Source organism: Caretta caretta, chromosome 17, assembly GCF_965140235.1.
Source record: "Caretta caretta isolate rCarCar2 chromosome 17, rCarCar1.hap1, whole genome shotgun sequence".
Lineage (NCBI taxonomy): Eukaryota > Metazoa > Chordata > Testudines > Cheloniidae > Caretta > Caretta caretta.
Window position 1 is genome coordinate 3,542,967 of NC_134222.1, and position 25,400 is coordinate 3,568,366.

General features: G+C 39.8%; 1 protein-coding gene across 13 annotated transcripts in view; it reads right to left on the bottom strand.

Annotated features, from left to right (window-relative positions):
- The window catches only part of NCOR1 (nuclear receptor corepressor 1), a 115,092-nt gene that overhangs the window by 84,425 nt on the left and 5,267 nt on the right, over positions 1 to 25,400 (bottom strand). For 6 of the 13 annotated variants that reach the window (XM_075120943.1, XM_075120944.1, XM_075120941.1 and 3 more), the window contains exons 2-5: positions 7,874 to 8,050; positions 4,805 to 4,947; positions 4,265 to 4,324; positions 2,348 to 2,543 (exon numbers count right to left, since the gene is read on the bottom strand). The exons of 1 other annotated variant lie outside the window; for it this stretch is intronic. In XM_075120943.1, the coding sequence (XP_074977044.1) occupies positions 2,348 to 2,543; positions 4,265 to 4,324; positions 4,805 to 4,947; positions 7,874 to 7,981 (507 nt within the window). In that variant the 5' untranslated portion in view covers positions 7,982 to 8,050. Of the gene's footprint in view, positions 1 to 2,347; positions 2,544 to 4,264; positions 4,325 to 4,804; positions 4,948 to 7,873; positions 8,051 to 9,946; positions 10,279 to 25,400 lie in introns of those variants that run through there. 6 more of the 13 variants (XM_048823629.2, XM_075120947.1, XM_048823628.2 and 3 more) reach the window with 2 other exon arrangements.

Below are 25,400 nucleotides of genomic sequence, written 5' to 3' on the forward strand. Positions count from 1 at the left end.
TAAAATTGACCAGAGCTTTCAGCCATCTACACTACTGCTTAGAATCACTTTAACACTGATAATTCTGAAGTTTAATTTAAATTTCTAAAAGTACTCAGTTTTTCCTGTCATTTTTACTTCATGCAGCCTGGAATTAACAAAAGATCATGATGTCACCCTTTTAAAATCCATCTTAAATAATTTAGTTTCTATTTACATTTACAAGTATAGGTCCCCATTAGGGCCATCTTCAACTCTTCACAGGCATTCACGTTAAAAAGCAGATCTCTGAAGACATGTTTAAAGACAAAAATGATGAAATCTTGAATGCACCAATGACTAACTTGGAAAATGTATGCCTTATCCAAACCAGTCTCACTGAAACAAATTAAGTGTTTTAGTTCCATATTTCCTGAAGGTACCTTAAATTGCATATAAGATTGAGACCGTGTATTTCAGTACACCACTTGGATAAAAATTATTCATAACTAAATGAAAACATAACATTGTACACATCTGACTGGCTCCTCCAATGCCCCTTTGAGCTTATCTTTGCAATGCAACAGAGCAAGATATTAAGATGCTGTATCATGTTAATATTCTACTTTAGCTCACAGAAAAGTGCTATATTTAGAATATGAAAAGCCGCAGTAAATAATTAAAGGCAGTATAAAAATACACTATCCAAAATTTGTTTAAAATGGGTACCAACTATTAGCTTTTGAATCCATACTTAGGCACCTAATAAAAACAAATTGCCTCATTTTCTAAAATGAGAAGCGCCTAGCATATTCCATTTAAGCCAATTTTCAAACTCGGTCCACTTTTTTAAGAGTTTAAGTATAAATTTAGGAAATATGGGGTTAGTCGCTACACACAGAAATTGCATCAGCTTAACTCACATTTCTACCACAGATGTATGCAAACTTTATCTAATTTAAGAGCATCCACAGAGGGGAACCACATAAATTTAACTAGACTGACTTAGAAACAGATTTAGTTAGTGCAATCTGAGTGTGTAGACCAGGCTTAACTTTAGGCACACACATTTTTAAATCTTGGCCATTTTTTGTAAGTCATGCTCAATCTAGAGAAATACTTCACCAATTATACTTTATAGAACCTTCCAGCTAGGGATTAAAGCATCTCATTCATTAAACCTTAACACTTGATAGGTAGGTTGCATCATTTTACAGATGGGAAAAATTTAGGTACAAAGAGGCTAAGTGACTTGCTGGGTAACCTTGAGCAAGTCAATGGCACAGTCAGAAACAGAACTCCAGTCACCTGATTTACAATCCCTTGCTCTAGCTAGCAGAGAATACTATCTTCTCCTTAACATGGTTAAACTGTCAGATGAAGGAGATAAGATACTGTAGACAGGTTACTCCCAATATTTTCTGCAAAAAAGGAACTCTTACTCATACAGGGAAAGGTAGTCCTTTGTATTACCTATCACGAACCGTGTTATTCTGGATCAATGCAGAGACCTATTTCCATTGTGAAAGATGGAAAAAAACTTAAGGTTGTTAAAGTAAGAGGTTTACATTATTTATTATTTGCTTTATGGTAGAGTCTAGAGACCCAATCCAGAGTGGGGCTCCATGTGCACAAACACATTAGATACCATCCACCTAACGAGTTTACAATCCAAGCAGACATGTCATATGGTGTGAGGGGAGACAGAGGCAAAGAGAGGTTTAGTGACTTGCAGAATAGTGGCAAAGCCAAGAATAAAAGAATAGGGGTACTGAGCCCCAATCCAGCACTCACTGGGCAACTCTGCCTCTCAAAGTCTTTCATGCAAAGTCACAGAAGGGCAACACTTTTCAATTAAATAAATAGGCTGCATTCTACGCCTATTATATTTTCAAATACAAGGAAGTGTCTTGGAGATTTGCAGAGGGAAAGGCATTTCAGCTGTTTTGTCTGTCACCATCTGCTGGCGGTTTAAGACTGGAGCAGAGATCACTGCACTAATACTTTTTCAACAGAAGTCTACATAATATTGCTGAAGCGATGTTTTTTTAAATTAAACTCAAGTGGCAGCTATAAGTTAAGTGTTCCAACATTCTGTACAAGAAACAATTAACCTTCAAGCATATTATGCAACTTACTGGGATGGTTTTTTACTACTCCAACACATAGCTAGTGAGAACACTACTATAACTTGCAACTATACTTGTGAACAAAACATGTTTCTAAATAGTGAGCAGTCAATATTCAAATGCTCATCACAGAAATGGTGTAACTTGATACAGTTTTTAAGTTAATACTATTTTCAGCCACAACAATCTTTAAAATAGTCATCTAATCAATTTAACATATTAAGGCACACCTTCAATATTGCAACAAAAACTGTCTTTACCTTCTTAATATCTGCAGATCGTAATCCCTCCTGTAGAGGATGTACTAAAGGCAGGACAGCAGCAGCACTAACACGCTGAAAATGGGAATCCGAAACTTGTTCAAGACGTGGTCGCTTAGATTCCAATGAATCATGATCAGTCTGTGACGGACCTGGGTGAAATTGCTGCTCATAGCCAGTTCTCCTTTCTTGAGGCCTAAGGAACAAAAGAGATCGTAAAAGCAATTAAATTAAAAATATATATCTATCAAAAAAACTCTATGTGGTGCATTATTTAATGGTTGTGTCCCATTTCCAAGACTATAGGGAAGAGTGTCACAAAACTCTTTCTAAATAGTGAGAAGGGCAAAAGTTTTTAAGTGATATGTTGCAGAAAATTGGCTTTTATTTTTAAAATGGATTTTGACTGAAAGTTAATTAAAGCCCACAAAGGTACTATTTTAAATGCCCATCACTTCACAGCAGGACATGAAACTTATGCCATTACTACAAGTATATCAGAAAACAGGTTTGGGTCAAGAAAGAGCACCAAAAAGCCTTCACATCAGTAAGTTTAGTATTGCATTCCACAGAATTATGCAAAAGCACAGTAGTTCAATTAATTATTTTTCTTCTGAAGAAATTTCAAATACATATAAAAAGTATCTTAATTAGAAATTGAAGTTATTTGGAACTTGGTCTACACCACACTCTCAAGTTCAAGTACTTGTCAGTAGTGCTCTACCATCTATGCTGGGGGCTGGGAAGTGATTTGGTGGCTCTTCCCACTCATTTTTTTCCAAAGCAAAATAGCAGCATCACTAGCTTCTTTGCAGTGAATTACACAGGATGTCAATAAGATATCTCATATGCTTCACCACCTTCTCAGAAGATTTCACTAGAAGAAATGACAGTAGCTTTCTGTATTTTGCCAAAACTGGTGAATGAGCTTCTCACAATTTGAGAACAGTTTTTTGTCCTTTTACCTGCTGTAGGTTATCAAAGCACTCTGGTACTTTGATGGCACTAAACCAAATCCAGCTGTCTTCTTCATAAATTGCAAGATGAAGACAACTAGTTAACCTCAGACCCAGTATTTGGGAATTATTTCTGGGAATATTCCAATTTAGCATCCAGAGTTGGGGAGCTATTCATTTATTTTACACCCTAACTATCACCAGAGTAATGATCAGCACAGACCACTTCTGATCTGTGATCAGAGTGAGCCATGAGCAACAACACTGCATTTGAAGTAGTGTAAGTGCAAGGCAGGAGTACAATTTCACCTCACTGCAAGGTGTATCATATGCATACCTCTGTGCATCGGAATGTGATTATACCAATGAGAGAGCAAAACAATCACAATACTTAAACTTTCCCCTACACAATTGGGCATTCCCAGTATCTAAAATGTATTCAGATTATTAAAATTTCATTGAGATCTGTGGCTGAATTAATCTTTATGATTATTTTCAAGTCTGCTATTCAAAGCACACTGCATACCTCTTAGTTGAAAATCCGGTTAAATACAATTATTTAATAAACATTAATCAGTATTTAGCTGGCATTTACTGCCTTAAGTTACATCAATGCAAAGCATATTTGGTTGATATAAAGCAAAATATTTTTTATTTAAAAAAAGAAAGACAGCAGCTTTCATGACAGTAACAGCCAACTATAGCACTGCAGTATTAATCTGCTGGAGCCAAAACAGTAGTCATATCTATTTACCATACAAGCAGGACTGGTTTAATAAACAAATTTGCAAAACAGTCCCAAGAACATTTGACTCTGAACTATGTCAAGTGATGTAAATTGTTTTATTCCTTTGTTGCCAAAAATCAGCACCAATTGCTTGCATTTTTGCACCACATTTAAGTATTTTATACTGTTATGACAAATGAAACAACCCAACTAGCTCTGCTGCTTCTTACTTACCTAGACAGACAAATACCCTCTGCTGAATATTCAAGTGTATGAATTTTATCCCAGTGAAATCTAGGAAACATGATGGATAATATTCACACTGTGATGATTCTTTAATTTTGCTGTATAACTTCACTTGTCACTGTATCTCAAAGAAACAAACGTTACACACTTATGGCCAAAATATTTCTGAAGAACTAGTTTGTGATATGCACGAGGGTTCTCATTGCTTGCTATAAAAGTTGTTGGGAGAGGTGGGGGGGGAGGAAGTGAAGCACAGGTGTCACTTCCTATCTAGGAAACAAACATCTTATTTAAGCCAAGTGGGCTGGGGAGTTGTGCAATGGGTTTTAAACAAAGCAAATCTAAAATATTGTCAAATACTGTACACAGACCAATACGGTTAGTTAATGGAGAACCCTGTGCTTAATAAAGCTAAGTCCTTAAGCAAGAACTGTGGAAGCATACTTTTTAATTATGAATATATACCTTTTATAAAGTCTGGTTCAACTCGTAACAGATTTCTCTTGTATCTAAATAGAATGCCCTTACCTGTCAGAGCCTGGGTGAAATTCAGAAAGTAAGGAAGGCCGTCGACGAAGTTGCTGCTGCTGCTGCTGCTGCTGCTGCTGCAAGAGTTGAGTTGCCTGACTGACTTCCAGATGAGAAGAACGATAATCAGGAACTGCAAACTCCTAAACGAAAAACAGTCCTGATATTTAAGCAAGAATGAAAATTCAAAAGCTATGACACTGAGCCAAAGTACTCAGGAGATGAAGGAATCATGGTTTCTGAAGAATTCTTGCAAATCAAGACCGGATTATCACAGCTTTGCTTCAAGCCAACATCTAAGTCTTAAAATGGGAAGTTTCTTTTACAGACATTTTTTGGAACTCCAAAAAAAACAGATTAGAGAAATAAAGTCATAAAATCCACTATCACAGTCATCACAGGAACTGCAAAGTAATTTGGAGCCCAAAAAAGAGAGGTGGTCTGGGAATGGGGAGAATATAAAGGAAATAAGAATGAAATTCACATATTCATTCCTAGTGAATATATTCAGACCTGTCTAGGGAAAAATGATTGCACCTATACACTAGCAGACACATATGGTGACTGAATTAGACCAGGACTGAGCTCCAAGACTCAATATGCTCAGTCCTGGACAAGTGCCAGAAGAGCTTTGTTAACCAAAGCTTGACACAGATTTAAACTCCGAGATTATGAGAAGTGAAAGCTCTGTGCCATATGAAAGCTTGGAATCACAACTTGCAAATGGTATGACATTAATATCTAGCTCCAGTTGTTCATGGGAGATTAGCTGCTACAATCACATGGGAACAGTTGCAAAGATGCAGTACCCATATTCTCAGGACCAGTAAACTTTTAAAACCATTGTTTCAGACATGATTAGAAAAAAAAAGTTTTATATCCCCAATATTATATCATGAGTACAGAATACTATCCACTGAAATATCGGAACTCAACATACAAGTGGCTTTAAACTGTCCAGTTACCACACAACTTCTCCATTTTTGAAGATCCTTTCATAAGAGCTGAAGTTTAAGGTTTCAAATGCAGCTCAAGATATTTTGAAATGTGATATTAGATTCAGTAGGATACAGAAGCGACCCATGGAGTTTACAATCAAAGGGAGGTCTAGGAGACACTAATCTAAACAACATTTATTCTAACATGGGTCTTTTTATAGATTTCCATTTTCTTTAAAACGCAATGAACACTAACTCTTAACATGCAAAATAACCCTCAACAACTCATCAACCACCTCATTAGCCAGAAGATTTATCCTACTCAGCACCAGTGACCAAAGAGCACATAGGAGGCCAGATCTTCAATCCCTCGAGTCCCCTTTGCGTTACTCCAGTGGTGCAACCCGGACCCAAAGCTACATTAAGGCAGCCGCTAAGGATTTCCCTAGTGTAAGGGAACCCTAATATGGCCAGCCCTACACCAGTCCTTCCTAGCCAACCAGGCATGGGGACATTCTGGGGCAGGTTGGGGATGAGTGAGGGCAAGACCAGAGTGCAGTTCATCTTGGTAATCCTAGCAAGCAGAACAGCACTTTGTAGACCGCTATTCATGGACACAAGCTAGAGCTGTTCCAAGTTGAATAACTTGTCCGAAGGGCCAGTTTGGCTCCTGCTACCCCTCAATGATTGGGGATGGGGTGGGGGAATCAGTGGGATAGTAGTATTGTAAACCCACCATTACTCCCCACACACACATCCAGGTGTACTAAGTATTGCTCTGACCTACCCAGGGATCTAGGGTTCTTAGAGAGAAGGAAGAGGAGGAGCTAGGCAATGGTAAGTTCTCATGGAGAGCTCCTGGGCCCACAGTAGAGAGACTCCCTCCATTCCTGAGACTGACCTCCTATGGCACTTGTAGGAACCATTCTGTCACAGCATTTGACAGGTCACTTTTTAACTCAGAAAACGTTATTAGATTTGTCAAAGATTATACAAGTCATCTTTGCACAGTGTTAGAAAATTAGTGTTTCCATTCCAAATCCAGCCTTTCTTCTATGTTGGCTACACCTAGCCTAGTAATTAAGCATTACTAGATTAAAAGTAAGACTAAAAAAAGAACATAATTTTCAATTAGTTCCTCAGGGATTGTGTGTTCCAGTTAGGACAAAACCCACCACAAAAATAGAAAAGTTGTATTAATTTCACAATATATGGTACTATATTCAAAAGACATTTAAATCTTCTTGATTTTATCTTAAGAGAGCCAAGCCAACAAACAGAAGAAGTGTGCAGTTTATAAAATCTAAGGTTTTCAGCAAAAAAAAATTTTGACCAACTATTTAGCAAGCCAAAATTGGCAGCAGCATTGCTCAGTGGTCAAAATGTGTCCTCTGTCACTCCACTCTGGTTTACACATATTTACATTTGAGTTTTCAACATTAAAAATAAAACCAGAGGAAGTGAGAATCCAAAAAGACTGCCTTATTTTAGAGAGAAGGTTCTCTATTTGCCAAATATATATTGCTACTCCACTCTCTTCGTACACTAAGAAACTAACTAAACACTGAAACATATAACATTTTTCTTGAGGGGATTTACAGAATTGAAAATAGGAAGTAGCATATAACTGACAATTTGAACATTTCACTCAGGATGCCTGCATGGTTTTAATATTTTGGTAGACTACTACAACGTCATCATAACAGTCTTACCACCTTGGGCTGGGATCTCACCAGATTTCACAAACCACAGTGCTGCAGGAAGTAAGGATAAACTCAAACTCCTGTGAATCAATATCTTGTTAGGGAGTTAGGAAGCAATATAACGCTGGAAGGGACACCTTTTACATAAGGCATCTAAATATGGCCAGAAACATTTCAAACCATATCCCACATTTTGTTTAATTAGAGGTATTAACCTTGGTGCACTGGTCAAATTCCATCAAAGGAAGACAGAGCATAAGTATGTAAATTCCCCTCATCAGTTTTAATTAGGTTCAATACTCTGAAATTTCATTGTTTTTCAAAACATCTTTGACCTAGGATTAAGTAGGTAAAAATACACATTTGGCATGAGCAAAATACCCGAATGACAGGTTCAGATTGTAATCTGCATGGTATCTGCTCCTTACCTGCTGATGTCGCGCGTTAGGGAAGGTGTACTGGACAGAGTGAGTAGGATAACGACTCTGTTCTGTGCTGAATGCTCCTTGGTTAGGAGGGTAGCCCGAACTTGACATTATCAGAGAAGGAGTCTTCACAAACTGTGAGATCAACACCAGCAAGCAATCATGTTTCTAGGAAACCGCCTAAAAGGAAAAAAAAAGAACACTGATAAGCAATGAAGTACCAGATGTACTTCCAAACACATTATAACCATAGTCACCTAAGCAAAACAACCTTTACCAGTAAAAGCTTCCCCACGCACACAATACATTTATTCAATAGGTTGCTCTAGTTTGAATCCTGCTAGCTGTTCTTAAATGGGCTCAAAAACAGAGGGGTCAGCATTAGCTACAAAAGGATTTGAGAATTATATTGTCAGAGTACATCCTTTTAACAGTCACCAATTTAATTAGAAAGATTTTACTTTTTAAACAGGTCACTTAAAGATACTAAAGGAGTTCTTATATAGCCAAGCTGTATCGTGATAATTACCTTAGGATAAGGTGTAATGAGCTAAATTCACCTCTTTTCTTTGGGAATTTTTTTTTTTAAATGGATATGAATGGTTCCGTACGTCCTTATTAAGTGAACCTTGAGGCCAGATGGCTCAATATTCACTATGTCACCAGTTCTATTGGACCCTACAAGAAGTTATTACTATTGAATGGCAGCTTGGCAGCCTTAGTTCTTAGGTAGGTAGGCACGCATAAAAGCCATCATTAAAAATAGCAGCCTTGTTAGCAGTCTTAGTTTATGTCTACACTCCACTCCAGTATGGACTACAGGGATGTGAATTACAGAGTGCTCCGAAGCGTTGTACTCTTAATGCCCTGCGTAGATGCTGCTGGCACAAACTAAAAGGTATCTAGTTTACACAGAACCCACCCAAGATTGAGGCAATGCTTGTAGGAAGAAGTTTTGAAGAACTAGCCTTTTTTAAAGAAAACAAAACAAAAAAACATCCTCCATTACCAAGAACCTGCCTGAAGATCATTTAAATCAGTCAGCAGTCTTGGAAATTCTTATTGCTACTGGATATCCAAATAGCTATGGCAACAAAAAACTACCCACTTTCATCTGCAACTAGCTAGAAGAGCCTGCCCTCATCTGGAGGAGAAGATCTGGACATGGTTATGCATGCACTTGTGACCTCTGTACTCTGTTCTTGGATGAAAGTGATAATTAAGGCACACACCTTGAAAAAATTCCAGCTGAGAAAATTCAGCAGCCCATCTGCTTAGCAACATAAGCTGCCATGAACAACTAACCTCAGTATTCTTATATAGTCTCTACAGTCTTACTTATTTAAATACAAAACACATACACGTCAGCCTTTTTTCCCTTAGTACCACTCTGTTGCCCAATAGTGTATCTGTAGTATGTTGTTCCATCCTGTTTGACAAGTGTGTTTCATGCAGTAATTATCTTTAGTCTTGCACAATATTACACATTGAGTGTTATGAGTATTTAACATAGCAGGAAAAAAATGAGAAAGTGATCATGCTTTTAAGCACTACTTTAATCCACACATGTGTGAGGGTATAGCTGAGATATAAAATCCTTGAATGCTTTCCTGTGTTTCCTGATTTGTGGGTGTCTAAACGGACTTAAAGTTGAATCCAAGGGATGCTTCCTGGGCCAGATTTGGGTTTTTGAAAACAAACTTCCATAAAACATAACATTAATTTTTTTAAAACCCCCAAATATTTAAAAAGCTAGGTAGACATTACATGATAGCTTTGGCAACTCAAATATTGTATTGTGCTAGAGATGCACATGAGGCAATGGTCTGACAAAATGCAAATTAAACCTGACCACAAACTGACTTATCAAAGGCAAGCGAATAGTCTCCATTTAGTATCTCAGCTAAGTGAAATCATGGTGTAACAAACAGCATAAATGGGGAAAAATTATAATTTTTAAATTTCCATTTTTAGTAAATTAAAAATGTATATTTAATTTGACCACATTCCTTTAAGGCAACAGGAAAACAAAAAAGAAAATAAGCAAAAAAACCAAAATCATGTGTGAAAACTTACAGGCAGCACATCTTGTCTCTGTTGGTTGAGCAATGGCATGCAAAGATGCGAGTTTTATTAGGGGAACAGAATCTGCGAGTCTCTAGTTGAGAGTGGCGGAAAGGAGTGGCGTAGAGAAGAGAGGCATGACTATCCTCTAACTCCCCAATGGTGTTCAGACTCCATGGCAACATCAACAACTTTAGAAACTTCACATTGTACATGTGAAAATGCTCAGTCATTTGTTTTTTCCAGTGACTTCCTCATTGTGAACTAGAAACATGCCAACTTTCAAGTTCTCAAGCTGAAAAGCTATATTTTATTATTGTCAAAATTAGGAGTAAGAGAAGAGGCTAGAGAAGAGAAAAGGAAAAAAAAAGTTGCAGAAATAGTGTCAGGAGTAATCCAGGTCAAGGTGATCCAACAGGTGGAGAATGGAGACCATGTCTACTCCACAAGCTTTGGCCCACACAATTTACATCATAATACAGCCACTGAAGTTTGTACTTCACCTGTGCATGTGCATATTTGGCTGATTGCATCGGCAATTTACGTACTCACCAGGAGTGCTTGCATGGATATAAAGCATGGTGCACCATGGGTAGGGTTATCCCAGTGTGCCATGCACTGCCATCTGGCACAATCCCTTTCAGGATATTTTCACAGTTTTGTGGGATAGCAAGGATTCGCCCAGGGATTTTTGGGAGATGGGGTCAAATACCCAGCATGCAATTTTTTCCACCCTATAATATCTTCCACATTCCATAATTTTCAAGCCATTTTTCAAAAATTCCACATCGTGCTTTTCAGCCTCTGCCATCTTTGCCGGACGCATGGGGCCCAGAGAGCTCAGCACTATTAACATGAACACTGCTAACACGACAAATGATTCTCCTGTATTTGTAGACCTGCAGGAAGTACTGAAACAATGGAATCACAATGGGGAATACAAGGATATTGTCAAGAAGAGTTTGTTGATGGATTTAGTGAAAAAAATCCCAGGTTGCTGGTGGCATTCATGGAGCAGCTGCAGATGGCGGAGCACTAATTCTGGTGCTGAGAAACAAGCATTTACGGGTGGAAGCACATTGTAATGCATGTTTGGGACGACTAACAGTGGCTGCAGAACTTTCAGATGCAAAGAGTCACAGTCCTGTATTTGTATGCTGATCTTGCCCCAGCCCTTCAACGCAGAGATAGCAAAATAAGGCCTATATTGACAGTGGAGAAACAAGTGATAACCACGACCTGGAAGCTTGCAAAAGCCAGACTGCTACTAGTCGGGGGAAATCATTCTGGAGTTGGAAAATCTACAGTGCGGGCCACTGTCATACAAGCGTGTAAGGTCATTAATTGCCTCCAGCTATGCCAGGCTATGATAAGTGGAAGGCAAGGAATAGTGAATGGATTTGCAACTATGGGGTTCCTGAACTGCTGTGGGGAGACAGATGGAACAGATCTCCCTATTTTGGCACCAGCCAACCTTGCTACTGAGTACATCAACAAAAAAGGATATATAACCACGGAAAAGTAAGTGCTAGTGGATCACAGGGGTTGAGTCACTGATATCAATGTAGGTTGGTCAGGGTAGGTACAAGACACCTGCATCTTTAAGAACACAGGACTGTTCAAGAAGTTGCATTTAGGGTCAGCCTTTCCTGAGCAGTGGATTAACACTGGAGATGTGGAAATGCCAACAGCGATTCTCTGAGACCCAGCCTTCCACTTACTCATCAAGACGTATACTGGCCATCTGGACGGCACCAAGGAAAGATTCAAGTTTCAGCTCAGCAGATGCAGAATGTCTATGGAATGTGCTTCTGGTACACTGAAGGGTCGCTGGCATTGTTTACTCACTAGATTAGAACACAGCAAGAAAAACATCCTAATGGTTATATTTACATGTTATGTGCTGCATAATGTATGTGAGAAAAAGGGAGAAAAACTGCCACCAGGGTGGAGGGTAAGGTGGAACATCTCTCTTCTGAATTTGAACGGTCAGACACCAGTGCTATTAGAAGAACCCAGTGTGGAACTATGTACTTGAGGGATGCTTCACAGTCAGCCACTGTAGTGTTCTCTGGCATCTGTCTCATGTAATTTAAACAACATATTTGGGGGGAGCGGGGGGGGGTTTGCCTGCTAATATATATTGTGTTGTGCCTCCTTCAAGTTATAAATACTGTTGGGCCTGGGGCTTTGCCTCTTACTATGAATTGAGTTGTGCATACTGTACATTTATAAATATGGCTGCATGTTTTACTGACGTCACGAATTCTGTGGTGCATTTATAAGTAGTTGGCTTTCTTGACTGCCATTATGCATTTCATAATACTTGTTGTGAATTAATAAACATAATTTGAGTGAAAAAATTAGGTGCATAAAATCAGAGTACAAACATATACATACATTATACAAACTTATAACTTAACGGGGCAAAACTTTTAAAATTCTGGTTGAAAAGGAAGTCAACATTTACGTCCATTTGTGTAAACAAAAAGGTAGTTCAATGTCGTCAGTTGCGGCTTCGCATGCACCAATCTGTGGTTTTCACACGTCTCTCTATATGAAGCTGCATTTTCCTTGTTGTTCCTCTTGAGTAGACTGGTAGGGGTAAGCAAGTGGTCCATGATGCCACATGTTATCTTGGGGGTGTAGGGAGCAGAAGCACTGAGTTCTCCAAACAGTGCAAAGGCTGATGAGTCTAGGATTTTTGGACCTGTAAGTGAGCCAGGGTCTGCACCTCTTGTGTTTACTGTCTGTGAAGACCCATTACGTCACAGTGCATTTTCCACTACTTGTCCTTCTGGCACGCCTGGGCCTTTTGCCTATCCTCTCTGTCCTTCTCATGCTCTTGGTCATACTGGCCCTCCAAGACCTTTGTTCAGTCCAGTGAACCTCTGGTTTGCAGGATCTCGCCGAACACATCCTCCCTAGCCCTCTTCCTTCTCCTCACCAAGGTCAGGCATTCTGCGTGTGTAAAGGAGGTACCTCTCAAGGCCACCACACCAGAAGTTGCTGATAAAAAAAAAGACAGATGCACCATTAAATTTACAGTTCCAACGGAATGGGAAAGATGGGAGTTCCAAAACTCCCTTCTCTTATTCCCACAAATACTTTAATGCTGACTGACAGTTCAGCTTTCGAGTACCTCACCACAGTACTGCTCTCCAGCGCCAGCCATGTTGAGTACGGCCTGGCATAGAGGATGGGGCCTATTTTCTATACATGAACCCATACATTTTTGGACCCTATTCCATGGGTACAAGTAGAGAGCAATGGCAGTGAATACTGGCACTATTTTTCACAGTTAGTAGCAATTTTAACTGATAGCTCATTCCTGAGGGTCACAAAGGCACAGGGAACCAAGCTGCTACTAGCATCCCAAAGCTGCCCTGACCAGTATATCGCTACCCTGTTTGCTACAATGAACCAGGCAAACTTGTAACAAAACGGCATGGGAAAGTGTCATGCTCAAATAAATTGGTTAGTCTCTAAGGTGCCACAAGTACTCCTTTTCTTTTTGCGAATACAGACTAACACGGCTGTTACTCTGAAACCTGTCCTATCACAGAAGAAGAAATAAGACTGCCATCCCTAGAAACCTTCAGGAGATGATGGCAGAATATCTCCATTCAAGTTTCGTCAAGATCTGTTACGAAAATAAGAGGAACATCCCTATTCACATGGCCAAGGGGCTCCTCATAGCCCTCCTGACTATTCCAACAAGGGAATGAAAAGCAGATGGGGACTCCACCACTGTTTGTTCTATCTGTACCTGGGCACAGGACACTGAATCAATGTGGATTGTGTAATCTGAATGTTGGTACTGTTCGGGAAATTGTTTTGAATCTATTTCCGAACCTTATTTCTCATAATATAATAGTAAAACAATGAAAAGTTGATCCCATGGTCTTGTACACTAGAGCTGGGCCAGGCACCATCTTTAAATGATCACAAGGGTTGGGGGAGGAGGGAAGCAAAAGCAAACATTGTAAGGAAAACTGTGCAAGCACACTTACCTCCTTTCCCCTTCATCAGCAGGCTCATCTATGCTCTCCTAGTGGGACTGGCTAGACTCCTGTGGCATTCTAAACAGGTCCTCCTGGCTCGCAACATAGTTGGTGTCCCCCGTCGCGTCACATCGCCTCCCTTTTTCTCCTCCTCCCTCTCTCTCTTCATGGCAGAAGTCTTCACTCAGGCTCCTCCAAGGTGTCCACAGAGCTCTGCAGGGTGCCGGTGGGGCCACCGTCTAGTATGGCATGAAGTTCATTGCAAGTGTGGCAGGTCTTTGGGGGCAGCAACAGATTTCTTGTTGCCCTCCCTCACCTTACGGTATCCCTGGCAAAGTTCATTTGTTTTCATGTGGTACAGCTGCTGTCATAAACATATAGCTAAAGGTAGCATAAAATCCCTCCTTTACCTGTAAAGGGTTAAGAAGCTCAAATAACCTGGTTGGCACCTGACCAAAAGGACCAATAAGGGGAGAAGATACTTTCAAATCTGTGGGGGAAGTTTTTTGGGTTTTTTTCTGTGTGTTCTCTCCGGTTCAGCGAGGAACCAGGGTACGGAAAATACATCTCCTAAAGCCATATATGAACTAACCATCTAAGATTACAAATTGTAAGTAATAGGAAGGAAATGTATTACATTATCTTTTGTTTTAGCTTGTGAATTTTCTCTGCGCTAAAAGGGAGATTTATCCCTGTTTTTTGTAACTTCGAAGTTTTGCCTAGAGGGGAATCCTCTATGTTTTAAATCTTATTACCCTGTAAAATGACTTTCCATCCTGATTTTACAAAGGTGTGTTTTTTTTTTCCCTTTATAATAAAGTTCTGTTTTTTAAGACACTGATTGGTTTTTAGTGTCCTAAAAACCCAAAGGTCTGGTCTGTGCTCACCTTGGTTACCTAGCTGGTTGGTAGATTATTCTCAAGCCTCCCCAGGAAAGGGGGTGAAGGAGCTTGGGGGAAATATTTTGGGGAAACAGGAACTCCAAGTGGTCCTTTTCCTGAATCTGTCTAACTCACTTGGTGGTGGCAGCAGTACCCATCCAACGACAAGGAAGGATTTGTGCCTCGGGGAAGTTTTAACCTAAGCTGGTAGAAATAATCTTAGGGGGTCTTTCATGTGGGTCCCAATATCTGTACCCTAGAGTTCAGAGTGGGAAGGGAACCCTGACAGCTGCTAATCCCTGATGCATCCCTTAGCCTACATCCCTCGTGATAGCCATTCTTACATGTCCACGTTTCTACAGCTGTTCCACAGCTGTGCTTTCAGGGTCTCTTTTTTTCCCCCACAAACCCAGGAGATTTAATTATTCTTGCTTCTCCATGCAGGTGTGTGTCTAATGCCTGACTGTATGTGGAGCCATGGTATGGCAGGCACAAACAAAGGTGAGTTGCTAGGTATGCTTGCCATGGCACACCATCAGGAAAGATATTTCAAAAACACGTGGGGTTTTTTTTGGGTGGGGAAGAACGGGGTTTGGAAGTGTTCCAGTCTATGTTACTCCTATGCAGTGGAGTTTAAAATTGTGAGCAGAGTGGTCACTGTTTCAGGGACTGAGGCACTATGGGAGAGTGGCTGGAAGACTGTTCGGTCAACACAGGTCACTGTGTCTACGCTCACATTGCATTGATCAAATTAGGTCTACCATGGCTCTACACTGTTTGGGGAGGTGGTTTTATTCAATCACTATAAAAGACGACATTTATGCTGACCAGAAACAAGTTTCAGTGTAGACAAATACATAAATAGATTGACAAGTTGATTTGCGTGGACCTAACTTTGTGGTGTAGATGAGATAGTGGGAGATGAGGTTGTATGAATAGTACTGCATTTTTGGGAGTTGTCCTCCCCCCCTTTTTTTTGATGGACTGAGTATAGAGGGAGATGGGAACAGGTATGAAGTGAGAGGGGGGAGAATCAGTGCCAGGGAGGTAGTGCCAGGGAAAAGTGTGGTATAGATGCAGGTGTCACCAGAGAGACGGAGACAGCAAATATGGAGAGTTATGGATCTGAACTGCCAAAAGGGGGCTGGGGAAGATAGATGGGGACAGGGAAATAAGAGAAGCTGAAGCTGTTGGGAGCAGCAGAGGAGGACGACAAAAAGGACAGGGAAATGGTGATACTGCGAGAAGGGGAGTAGGAGAGCTGTGGCCAAAGCCACAAGGAAACTATAGGGGAACAATCAGAAAACTAATTTAAGTTTAAATTCAAGCTGCCCAAAGTTCCTGATAGATGCCACATAACATTGACTGTTGACATTACTGTCTAAGTTTTAAAAGTATGAAGGCATGTTCCTGTGCTAGTTATTTGTGCAAGAAAATGATTTCACAATGCGTGTTGCAAAGTGGAGACCTATAAAATCTGGTTATTACAGTACAATACAGAATTCTGCACCAATAAGCTTAAGAGGTCTAGTGCAGTGTTTCTCAAATGTGGCCACCAGGGGCTTTTCTCGTGGCCCAGCCTCCGGGGGGGGGGGGGGGGGGAGAACGGGGGGACGGATGGACACGGAACAGGGGGATGGACCAAAGTAGCAGCCCCTCCCCTCCCCGTTGCTCCTGGATACACCATCTTGGTGTTGGTTGCTGGGGCCACCAGTAGGGGTTGGCCCTGCCACCCTCTGGAGACACCTGGGACACAATGCTGGAGGAGCAGGAGCTGGTGAATTCCCCACCTTCCAGGGGTGGTGGGGCTCAGGCTTTGGGCTTTAGCCCTGGGATGGCAGGGCAGCAGGCTCTGGCCATGTAGCCTTCGGCTCCAGCTCCAAGCTCTGGTTGCGCAATGGCAGGCCCCAGCAACCAACACTCCGTCCCTGGGCCCAGGCTGCAGGGCCCAGCCCCCAACTGCCTCCCCTGACCTTCCATCCAGGGCTTAGTTTATCTCCAGGCTTGCCAGGGCTAAGTAAGTCTGCTGTAAAATGTGATACTTGTATGTTTGTAAGTATCACTCTTCACAACATAGTTACTAGCTAGCAATAAATAAATTACAATGATTTGGATATGTCTGTGCATATTTATTTGGTTTTCCTAAAGCTATTTAAGTATTTTAGGAAAAAGCTTAAGAGGTCTTAAGATGCAGAGTTAGTGGCCACACTCTGAGACCACCAAAAATTTGTCCTGAAAACCCCCAGTCTAGTGTACCATCAATATGTGTAAAGTTACACAGAACTTTATTAATGCTAACAAGAGTTGCATAAGTAAATCACACAATTTGGGTAACTGATAGGTCTTGAAAACAGGATACATTTATTTACCAGAAACATCCATTGGAAATGTTTCCATATTGACAGCTAATCATAATCTACATCTAATGAGTAATGCATAAATAGCAAATTAACATCTCTGAAAGCTACCCAATACAAAAGGAAATAGAAACAGTAAAAATCAATTTTAAAAAATACCAATTTTTTGGTGGAAGTTGGATCAATTATCTTTCCAAAGCAAGAAATATCATGCTTGGACTTTAGCTTTGTAATACAATTAACACTCCAGACTGATGAAAACTCATCTTTACCAGTATCAATCCGTTTATTCATAGTATTCAGAATCGGATATATTTCATGCAAGTTATCAGCTCTGCAGTCACCAGTTTCCTGCCTCATTATCAATGGAGTCATAAGATGGCTATTCAAGAAAAACAGCAATGAAGAATTTTAGTGAAGAAAAAAACCCAAAAAAAACAAACAAACAAAAAAGACCCAACGACACAGATAGTGAGGGCTCCCACTGATCGCTGTTTCAGACCATCGAGTCTTAGAACAAGAAACCTCCCTGCTAACTATTACAGAAATGGACAAGAAATTAGTCCATTTAGCTACAGAAACATGAGCATAAGAGGCCAACTCCAAAACAGAGTACTCTTTGCTTTAACTCATAAACCAACTAGAAGGTTGGTTTCCAAATATACACTCGTTTATACTGTGCTTTACATACAAGAAACGCAGGAGATATACTCCACTTGTAGCCTTGAGACCCTTCGGTGTGCATTCTGTTGGAGACAATGACAAGAGATTAAGGATTCTTTTCAAAGGACATATAAAACTTACTGCACTTTTTAAAAATGTATCTGATTTCTTTAATAGATCAAATCAATAATTCACAAAGGCAACAGCCAATTTAGGAAGCTCTGTATTATAAATGGGAAAACACTTTTGTAGAACAAATAAAAATGTATTATTTAAAAACGTTAAGATCCTTTTCATAAGTGCTGGGGATCATTTATTACTTGGTCCTCAAAATCTCAGAAGTGACATGTTCATGTCCAGGGCACTTGGACATATGCTATCATGATGAATTAAAATAATGCATTGTCATTTTATTTTAATTAGCATTTTATTGCAAGCTACTTGTTTTCTTTTATTGTAATTCATAAATTTGTACTGCCTTCTTCGTTTTCTGTGACAAGAAACCTAAAAAAATCTAAACTGTCCCTTGAGGACCTTAGTCTTAAATAGTTATGGACAACACTTTTTTGTAGAACGGGTATCACAAAAGTTGCCATTCCTATCTCTATTAAGATACCAAGCTATGAGGCACATAAGGCCCTATTAACATTTTATAATCATGCTGCTCAGTTAATTAGAAATGTCTTAATCTTTAGGGGCCCCCAAAAGCACCACTGGGAATAGTACTATATTGTCCGAGAAAGTCATACAAAACAACGCTGTTGAGTTTTTTTTCCCCATTACTCAAGGGGCTTTAAAGTATATTAATCAAATCCAGTTAACAAATTTAAACTGAAAATAGTAAGAAATCATCCTACATGAAGAAAAAGATCAGCAATACTGACAACAATTATGTTCCAGGGAAACCCAGAAAGAGCAGCTAGAGTTTTAGAAAGAGTTAAGTACTATAATAGCATTCAGAAGGTATTTATATCAACATTCTAATGTAACTCATTAGCAAGAAGATCTTGGACTTTCAGACTTGGAATATATTTTATTTAGGGAGGGGGAAAGAGGTGAGTGGGTGTGTGGAGACAGCTGATTTAAATCTTCATTGAGAAGAATTTGGAGAGAGACCATTTAAACTACTGAGAATTCTCTCAGTCCAGCTCCTGAAGTCACAACGGGGCAATTACTAAAAGTAACTCTTACATCTAAAAGCTGAATATAGCGATTCACAGTTAACTGCAACATGTAAATTGAAGCTTTTTAAAAATAAAAAAAAATATATCACAAAAGATATTCACATTTCCACCCCCATCCTGTCAATGACAGAATTCTAATTTGTGGTTTGAAAAATGTTACGTTTGATCTGTTCACCCTAAACCATTTTTATCTATGCGTACACAGAATCAACTGGAATAGAATTTTGTGTCTGACCAATATTTATACAAATAGCCTGACATGATTTAATACTGCAAACATGCTGTATGTTTCCATAATGCCAAAACGTACGTTCCACTTGTCTCTGAAGAGTTGGTAAGCAATAGCATATTCAGTGTCAAATCTAGAAAACCGGCATGGCTCCACAGTATTCTCTCTCCACTATACTTTTCATCTTACATTTATATTGCTTCTGCAATCAAGTCTAAACTTAATTCCCAAAGATTCTACACTAAGGCCTTGTCTTTATGGGGAAACTGACCACAATACAGTTATTGCCAGATAAGCTATTGTCGAAGAGTTCCCTGTGTGGATGCTACTCTGGGATAAAAGTCACTTTATTCTGGAATAATTACTGCAAAATGATACCAGAATAAAGTGTCCACATGGGGAGCTATTATGGAATAGCTATTCCAGTCAATTTCCCTAGGTAGATAAGACCTAAGAAAAGTTGGATAAGCCATTTAGTCACAAGAACTTTACTTACAGGTAGCTCCTTTCCCTCAAAATTTTCCTCTTAAACCTGCAACAAATATGAGGATCTTATTGACCAAGATTAACTGTGTGTGTGCGCGCGCGTCTGTGTGTGAGAGAGAGACAGTGCAGTACATGCTACAATTACAGCCTTCCTGTCTTGACACAAACCTTTCCTTATCTTACTGACTTATCATTTCAGCACTAAAACTGAATTTGACTGACATTTGAAAAAACGGTAATTTCAGTCTCAGTTTTTGTGGTACAATGGGTAATGTCACTCATCCTTACAAGAGCTGTTCTTGGACAACAGAAAGTAATCTATCTGTAACACCACCTGACAAATCAGCCTTCTCTTGAGCTACCTAAAAAACATTTTTATAGCTTAGAAATGACAGTGACTTACTTTTTTGAACTACAGAAACCTGACCTAGATTCTGTCTGGTATAATTAAAAATATAACTAGAAGCTTTAACAAAGACCTCAAAGATCTCCCTACCAACTCAGATATACTATTACTCCCTCTCCATCCTGCAAACTTATTTCTAGAAAAACTGGGAAAAATATTATGAGCTCTTATAGACTGCACTGAAGGTCACCTGATGTGAACTTTCATGGACCAAGAAATAGCAAGTACCAGGCACACAGTTCGGCAGGAAGTCCCAGCACTGAAACAACCAAACAAGTGTATCTTTTAAAAAAATACATATTTTAGTCCCAGGTCTCAGTCACTCGTCCTGGGGGGAAAGAAAAAGAAAAGAAAAAACTTACTGAGTATCTACTCTGTGCTGGTAGAAAAGAGGGGAAAGGTACAGCCATGGGGGAGGGCAGACATTTATAAATGATTTGGATTTCTATGTGTTACAGTGAGTCCAACTGAAATTAATCAATGCTGCAGAACATCACTGGGCTAAAGTCAATAACCAGTATCAATTACTTATTAGAAAGAAATTATTACTGTCCTTTCAAAAGAGGTGGGTTCCTGGTCCATGACTAGTGCTCTAGGCACAATAATACAAATAAATAACAAATATGATATTATCTGAGAGCAGCTGTGATGTGGGAAAACAAAATCTAGTAATTAAATCATGAGCAAAATACAAATTCTTTGCTTTTAACCGCAGATTTGGAAGGGTAAGTTAGAGCCCATACTGTGTGATATTGGTACATAATGGCAAACACAGATTGAGAGTTTTGCTTGAATCCTTCAGAAGTTGTTCAGTTTATGGGCATTCTGAACTATAGAATACTACACATTTTTGTTTACCACAAATAAAGTTAGTATTCTCCTAATTGCACTGTAGCAGACTGTTCAACTAAAGGACGTACACTGCCTTCAATCCATGGCAGAACTCCCACTGAAGCCAGTAGGACTTGTGTTCATGAAGGGAGCAAGCACATTACACAACTCTGCTCCTTTTGGAGTCTCTTCCATTTATCTTAATTCATTCACAGTAACAGCATCTCATTTTCTGTCCCTTTTCCTTGGACGTAATACATAGAATTTAGAAAGTAGTTCTCTTCAGAGTGTTTTCAAAACACTAATGAACACTTTACAATATTCCTGTGAAGGGTTAAGTGGTAAGGCTATTTTATAGAAAAGGAAAATGGAGAGGTCAAGTGACTTGCCCAATGCCAGTAATCAGTGGAAAAAGACAGGATTAGAATTGGTCTCAGTGGCTGTGCTCTCACTACAAATCCATCTGTTTACTGGACATAATAATTTTCTCATAAATAATAAAATGTGTACACACACCCACACACAAGCAACGTTCAGGCAAATTAACGATTCCACAGAGAACTCCGAATAAAAAGCAGTATAGTAGTTATGGATTCCATTGTTCAGAGTCATATCGTACTGTCTTATGTAACGAAATCTCTTGATGTAATTATGTTAAGAAAAGTTGCTATCCAAATGTGAAACAAAACTAAAGTTTACAAGAATTCCTGAAATTTTGGCCGGGAAGGGAAAAAATGAAGAAACTTCTCTCTCTTTCCCCAAATAATTGTTTTCCTCTTTCCCCAATGAAAGCTTTGACTATGTAGTTTTCCTTGCATATCCATGAACTACTCTTCTACTGCTTATTGTAGTTTGCAGATGTAGCCAGCAGGCAAAATTAGCTTCTTAATCAACAAACATGCATTTGTATCTCAGCAACAAGAAAGTTATTGGGAGCATGGAGGTCTCCTTGCAACATTTAACTCATGGGTTACTCTTTACAAGAATCTCTTCTTTAAGAAGGCAATGTTTTAACAATAGCTTCTAAGGCCAAAGATCCATAGTGAGGGCCCTTTATGAAATGGAGAGATTATGTATTCCACACTACAGCAGTGTTACTGTACTCCTCAATGCCCGAAGTACTAACTACAGATTGTGTCTGGTTCACATTGTAGGTGACATGAGAAGAAAACAGGGGAGACTTTAATACAGCTAGTGACAGGAATGACAAGAGCCAAAGAGCATTACAGCAGCCAAAAGTAAGATGTCATGTATTATCTGTTATCAGCAAATATGGAACATCAGCATGACTTTTCCAGCTACACTAAGACTGCAAAATATAAATATATAAAAATTCTGATTTAGGAACAGGAAGTTTCCACGAACACAGACTACAGTAGTGTCAAACTCCTAACACTCTTTAATAAAAATTATATTAATAATTCAAGTTTGATTAAGAACAAATTTTTGCAGCAATTCTGAAAGATGAACGCTGGTTGCACGTTAAACAATTTGGACCAATTTTACAGGATTTTTAAAGCTATAATATAATTTAAATGACCAATTTAAGTCATTTCTGGAAAGTAACTACTAAGTTTAAAAGTAATGTTCCACCAAAGCAAAAGTTACTGAGTTAATAGAGTGCAAATTACAAATGCTCTTATCCAGCAAAATTCTACTCTAATCTCCATGCTGTAATTTAGGATGTTAAATAAAAGTTGTTAATGTGAACAGAAATGCAAGGCCTGGGTTAAATGAAGCTATGATGCATTAAATGGAAGACCACATGAAAGGTAATTAGGCCATGTAATGTTTGAAACATAATCTGTTCCTGAGGAAAGGGAACTCAGACTGTATTAACATCTGTTAAGTAGTATCTAAATCAGCAACCCTCTTATCTTGAAAAAAGGTGTGCTGTTCTAGAAGAGTATATATCTCAAGCAAAAATAAACATTGACAGATACAGGCCATTGGCTAGCGAACAAGAGGTACAGTTCAGTTTTTAGTTTCTCATTTGCTGGCTGCAGAGACAGTCTCTGAGGGAGGAAACACTTTATCCCTCTTCAGCTACGCCTGCCTCTGGCTAATGAAGGACTGGCATTCATACATCCTGAAGGAACTCCCGACTCAGCCCTCATTGGCCAAGGAAGGTCACCACAACATGAAACCATGATATCAGGGGAAGTCCTCCACTCACTGGTTAGAGTGAGGGGGAATAAAATATTTTCTTGATTAAAGTATGGTTAAATTTGTGCTAGGTGATGGGTTAGGTACAACCAATGAGGGGATAATTCAAGACCTGTAGTTAGGGATTATGGTTTTAAAATTTCATATGAATTTTCATATGAAAAGCATGCAATACTAGAAAGCGTTCATTGTGAAGACATTTTATGTATCTCCTGGTCTCCTCTCCACCACATCTCCACTCCCATTGGTTCCAAATAGGAGAAAAGCATATAGCTGAATAGAACCACGAAAGAGCCCTCATGAACTCAAAACTGGAAGCCATGCCTGAAAAATTGCTATCTAGAAAATAAGTAATAATAATCAGTCCAAATAGCATGATGGCAAAGTTCACAGAACTTTATATTTGAACATGAATTGCTTCTGTTTCATCTGGCCTGAGAAGCATTGTGTCACATGATCTCAATCCTCATAAATAAGAAATCATCCTTCCTGTTTAAGACTCACAGTCTGCTTTTGCTATGCTTGACCAAGAGCTTAGGTACATATCAAACCTAATTATGACATAAAGATTGTTTCTATATTGACAGGCCATCTCTAGCTAAAACTGCTTTTAAATAAATGGGACATGCAGGAAGTTCGCTGTGTGGCTACAGTTCTCCAAACTGCATCCTCCTACCATGCTCCATTTCTCCCCCTAATGGATATCAAAACTACCAGATTTTAAAGACTATTTGAATTTGACTATTAAAGAGATATTGACTTGACAAATTATGACGTAGTATTCATAAACTAAGTATTTCAGAAGAAAATAGAAGATGAGGAGTAATCATACAAAGTGACTAACCATACCACTGCACTCAAATAGACCCAATATTGCCCAAACCGCTAACCCAGAGGATCAGATGACTGGAATTCTTTTGATAAGCCCACCAACTAACACTTGGAAAAAGACCAAACAAGACATTTAGATCAGTAGTACTTATTGCTTTAAACAATTTTCAGGAGAGAAATTTTAATTCCGGATATGGAAGATGCTCACTAATGCCAGTTCATACACTGTGAAAGTACGTTTTTCTATTATGAGCTGCCTGGAAATATACTTTGAGTGCTAGGAAAATTTAAAACTATGACAGCCATTGAAGTTATTCCTGTTGTAAATACATTTTTGCCCAACGTTTCAAACTATAAACTGTTATGCAGCAGGTTTTCTTCATTAAAATGTAACAAATACTTAAAGCAGTTTCTTACTAGGAACTCATTTAAAAGGACTGCATTAAGCGTACAATTAATAGACTTAAAATAGTCCTTTAGGAATCTGACTTATCCCAACCAAAGAAATTAAGGGTTAAAATAGCTACTCCATCCTGAAGTACCTCATAATTCAGCACTGAGTAATTTATCATAGAGCACTCTAGGACAGGGGTGGGCAAACTACAGCCAATGGGCCAGATCCGGCCCACAAGCCATTTTTAAACCAGTCCTGGAGCTACCGCTAGGGAGTAGGGTCTGGGGCTTGCCCTGCTCCGGTGCTGCGGTGCTCCAGCTGGGGAGCAGGGTCGGGGGCCGCTCCATGTGATTCCCAGAAGCAGCGGCATGGCCCCACTCCAGCTCCTACGTGTAGGGGCAGCCGGGGGCTCCGCTCTGCACGTTGCTGCCGCCGCCGCTGCCTCCTGCACATCTTTCATTGGCCGGGAACTGTGGCCAATTGGAGCTGCAGGGGTGGCGCCCACGGACAGGGCAGTGTGTAGAGCCATCTAGCCACAGCTCCGCATAGGAGCCGGAGTGGGGACATGGCCTCTGCTTCCAGGAGCCACTTGAGAAGAGCACTGCCCGAAGCCTACACCGCATAGCCTCTCCCTGTGCCCCAACCCCTTGCCCCAGCCCTGATCCCCCTCCCAGCCTCCAAACCCCTTGATCCCAGCCTAGAGCACCCTCCTGCACCCCAAACTCCTCTTCCCCAGGCCCAACCCAGAGCCCACACTCCCAGACAGAGCTCTCATCCCCCACCCCCACAGCCCCTTACCACACCCTGAACTCCTCATTGCTGGCCCCACCCTGGAGCCCACACCCACAACCAGAGCCTCACCCATTCCTGTACTCCAACCCCAATTAGTGAGGATTCATGGCTCGCCATACAATTTCTATTCCCAGATGTGGCCCTCGGGCCAAAAAGTTTACCTACCCCTGCTCTAGGACTACTGCAATCATTAATTCACATTGAAGCAATTTAAGAATAAAATAGTCCCCAAGTGTAAACCC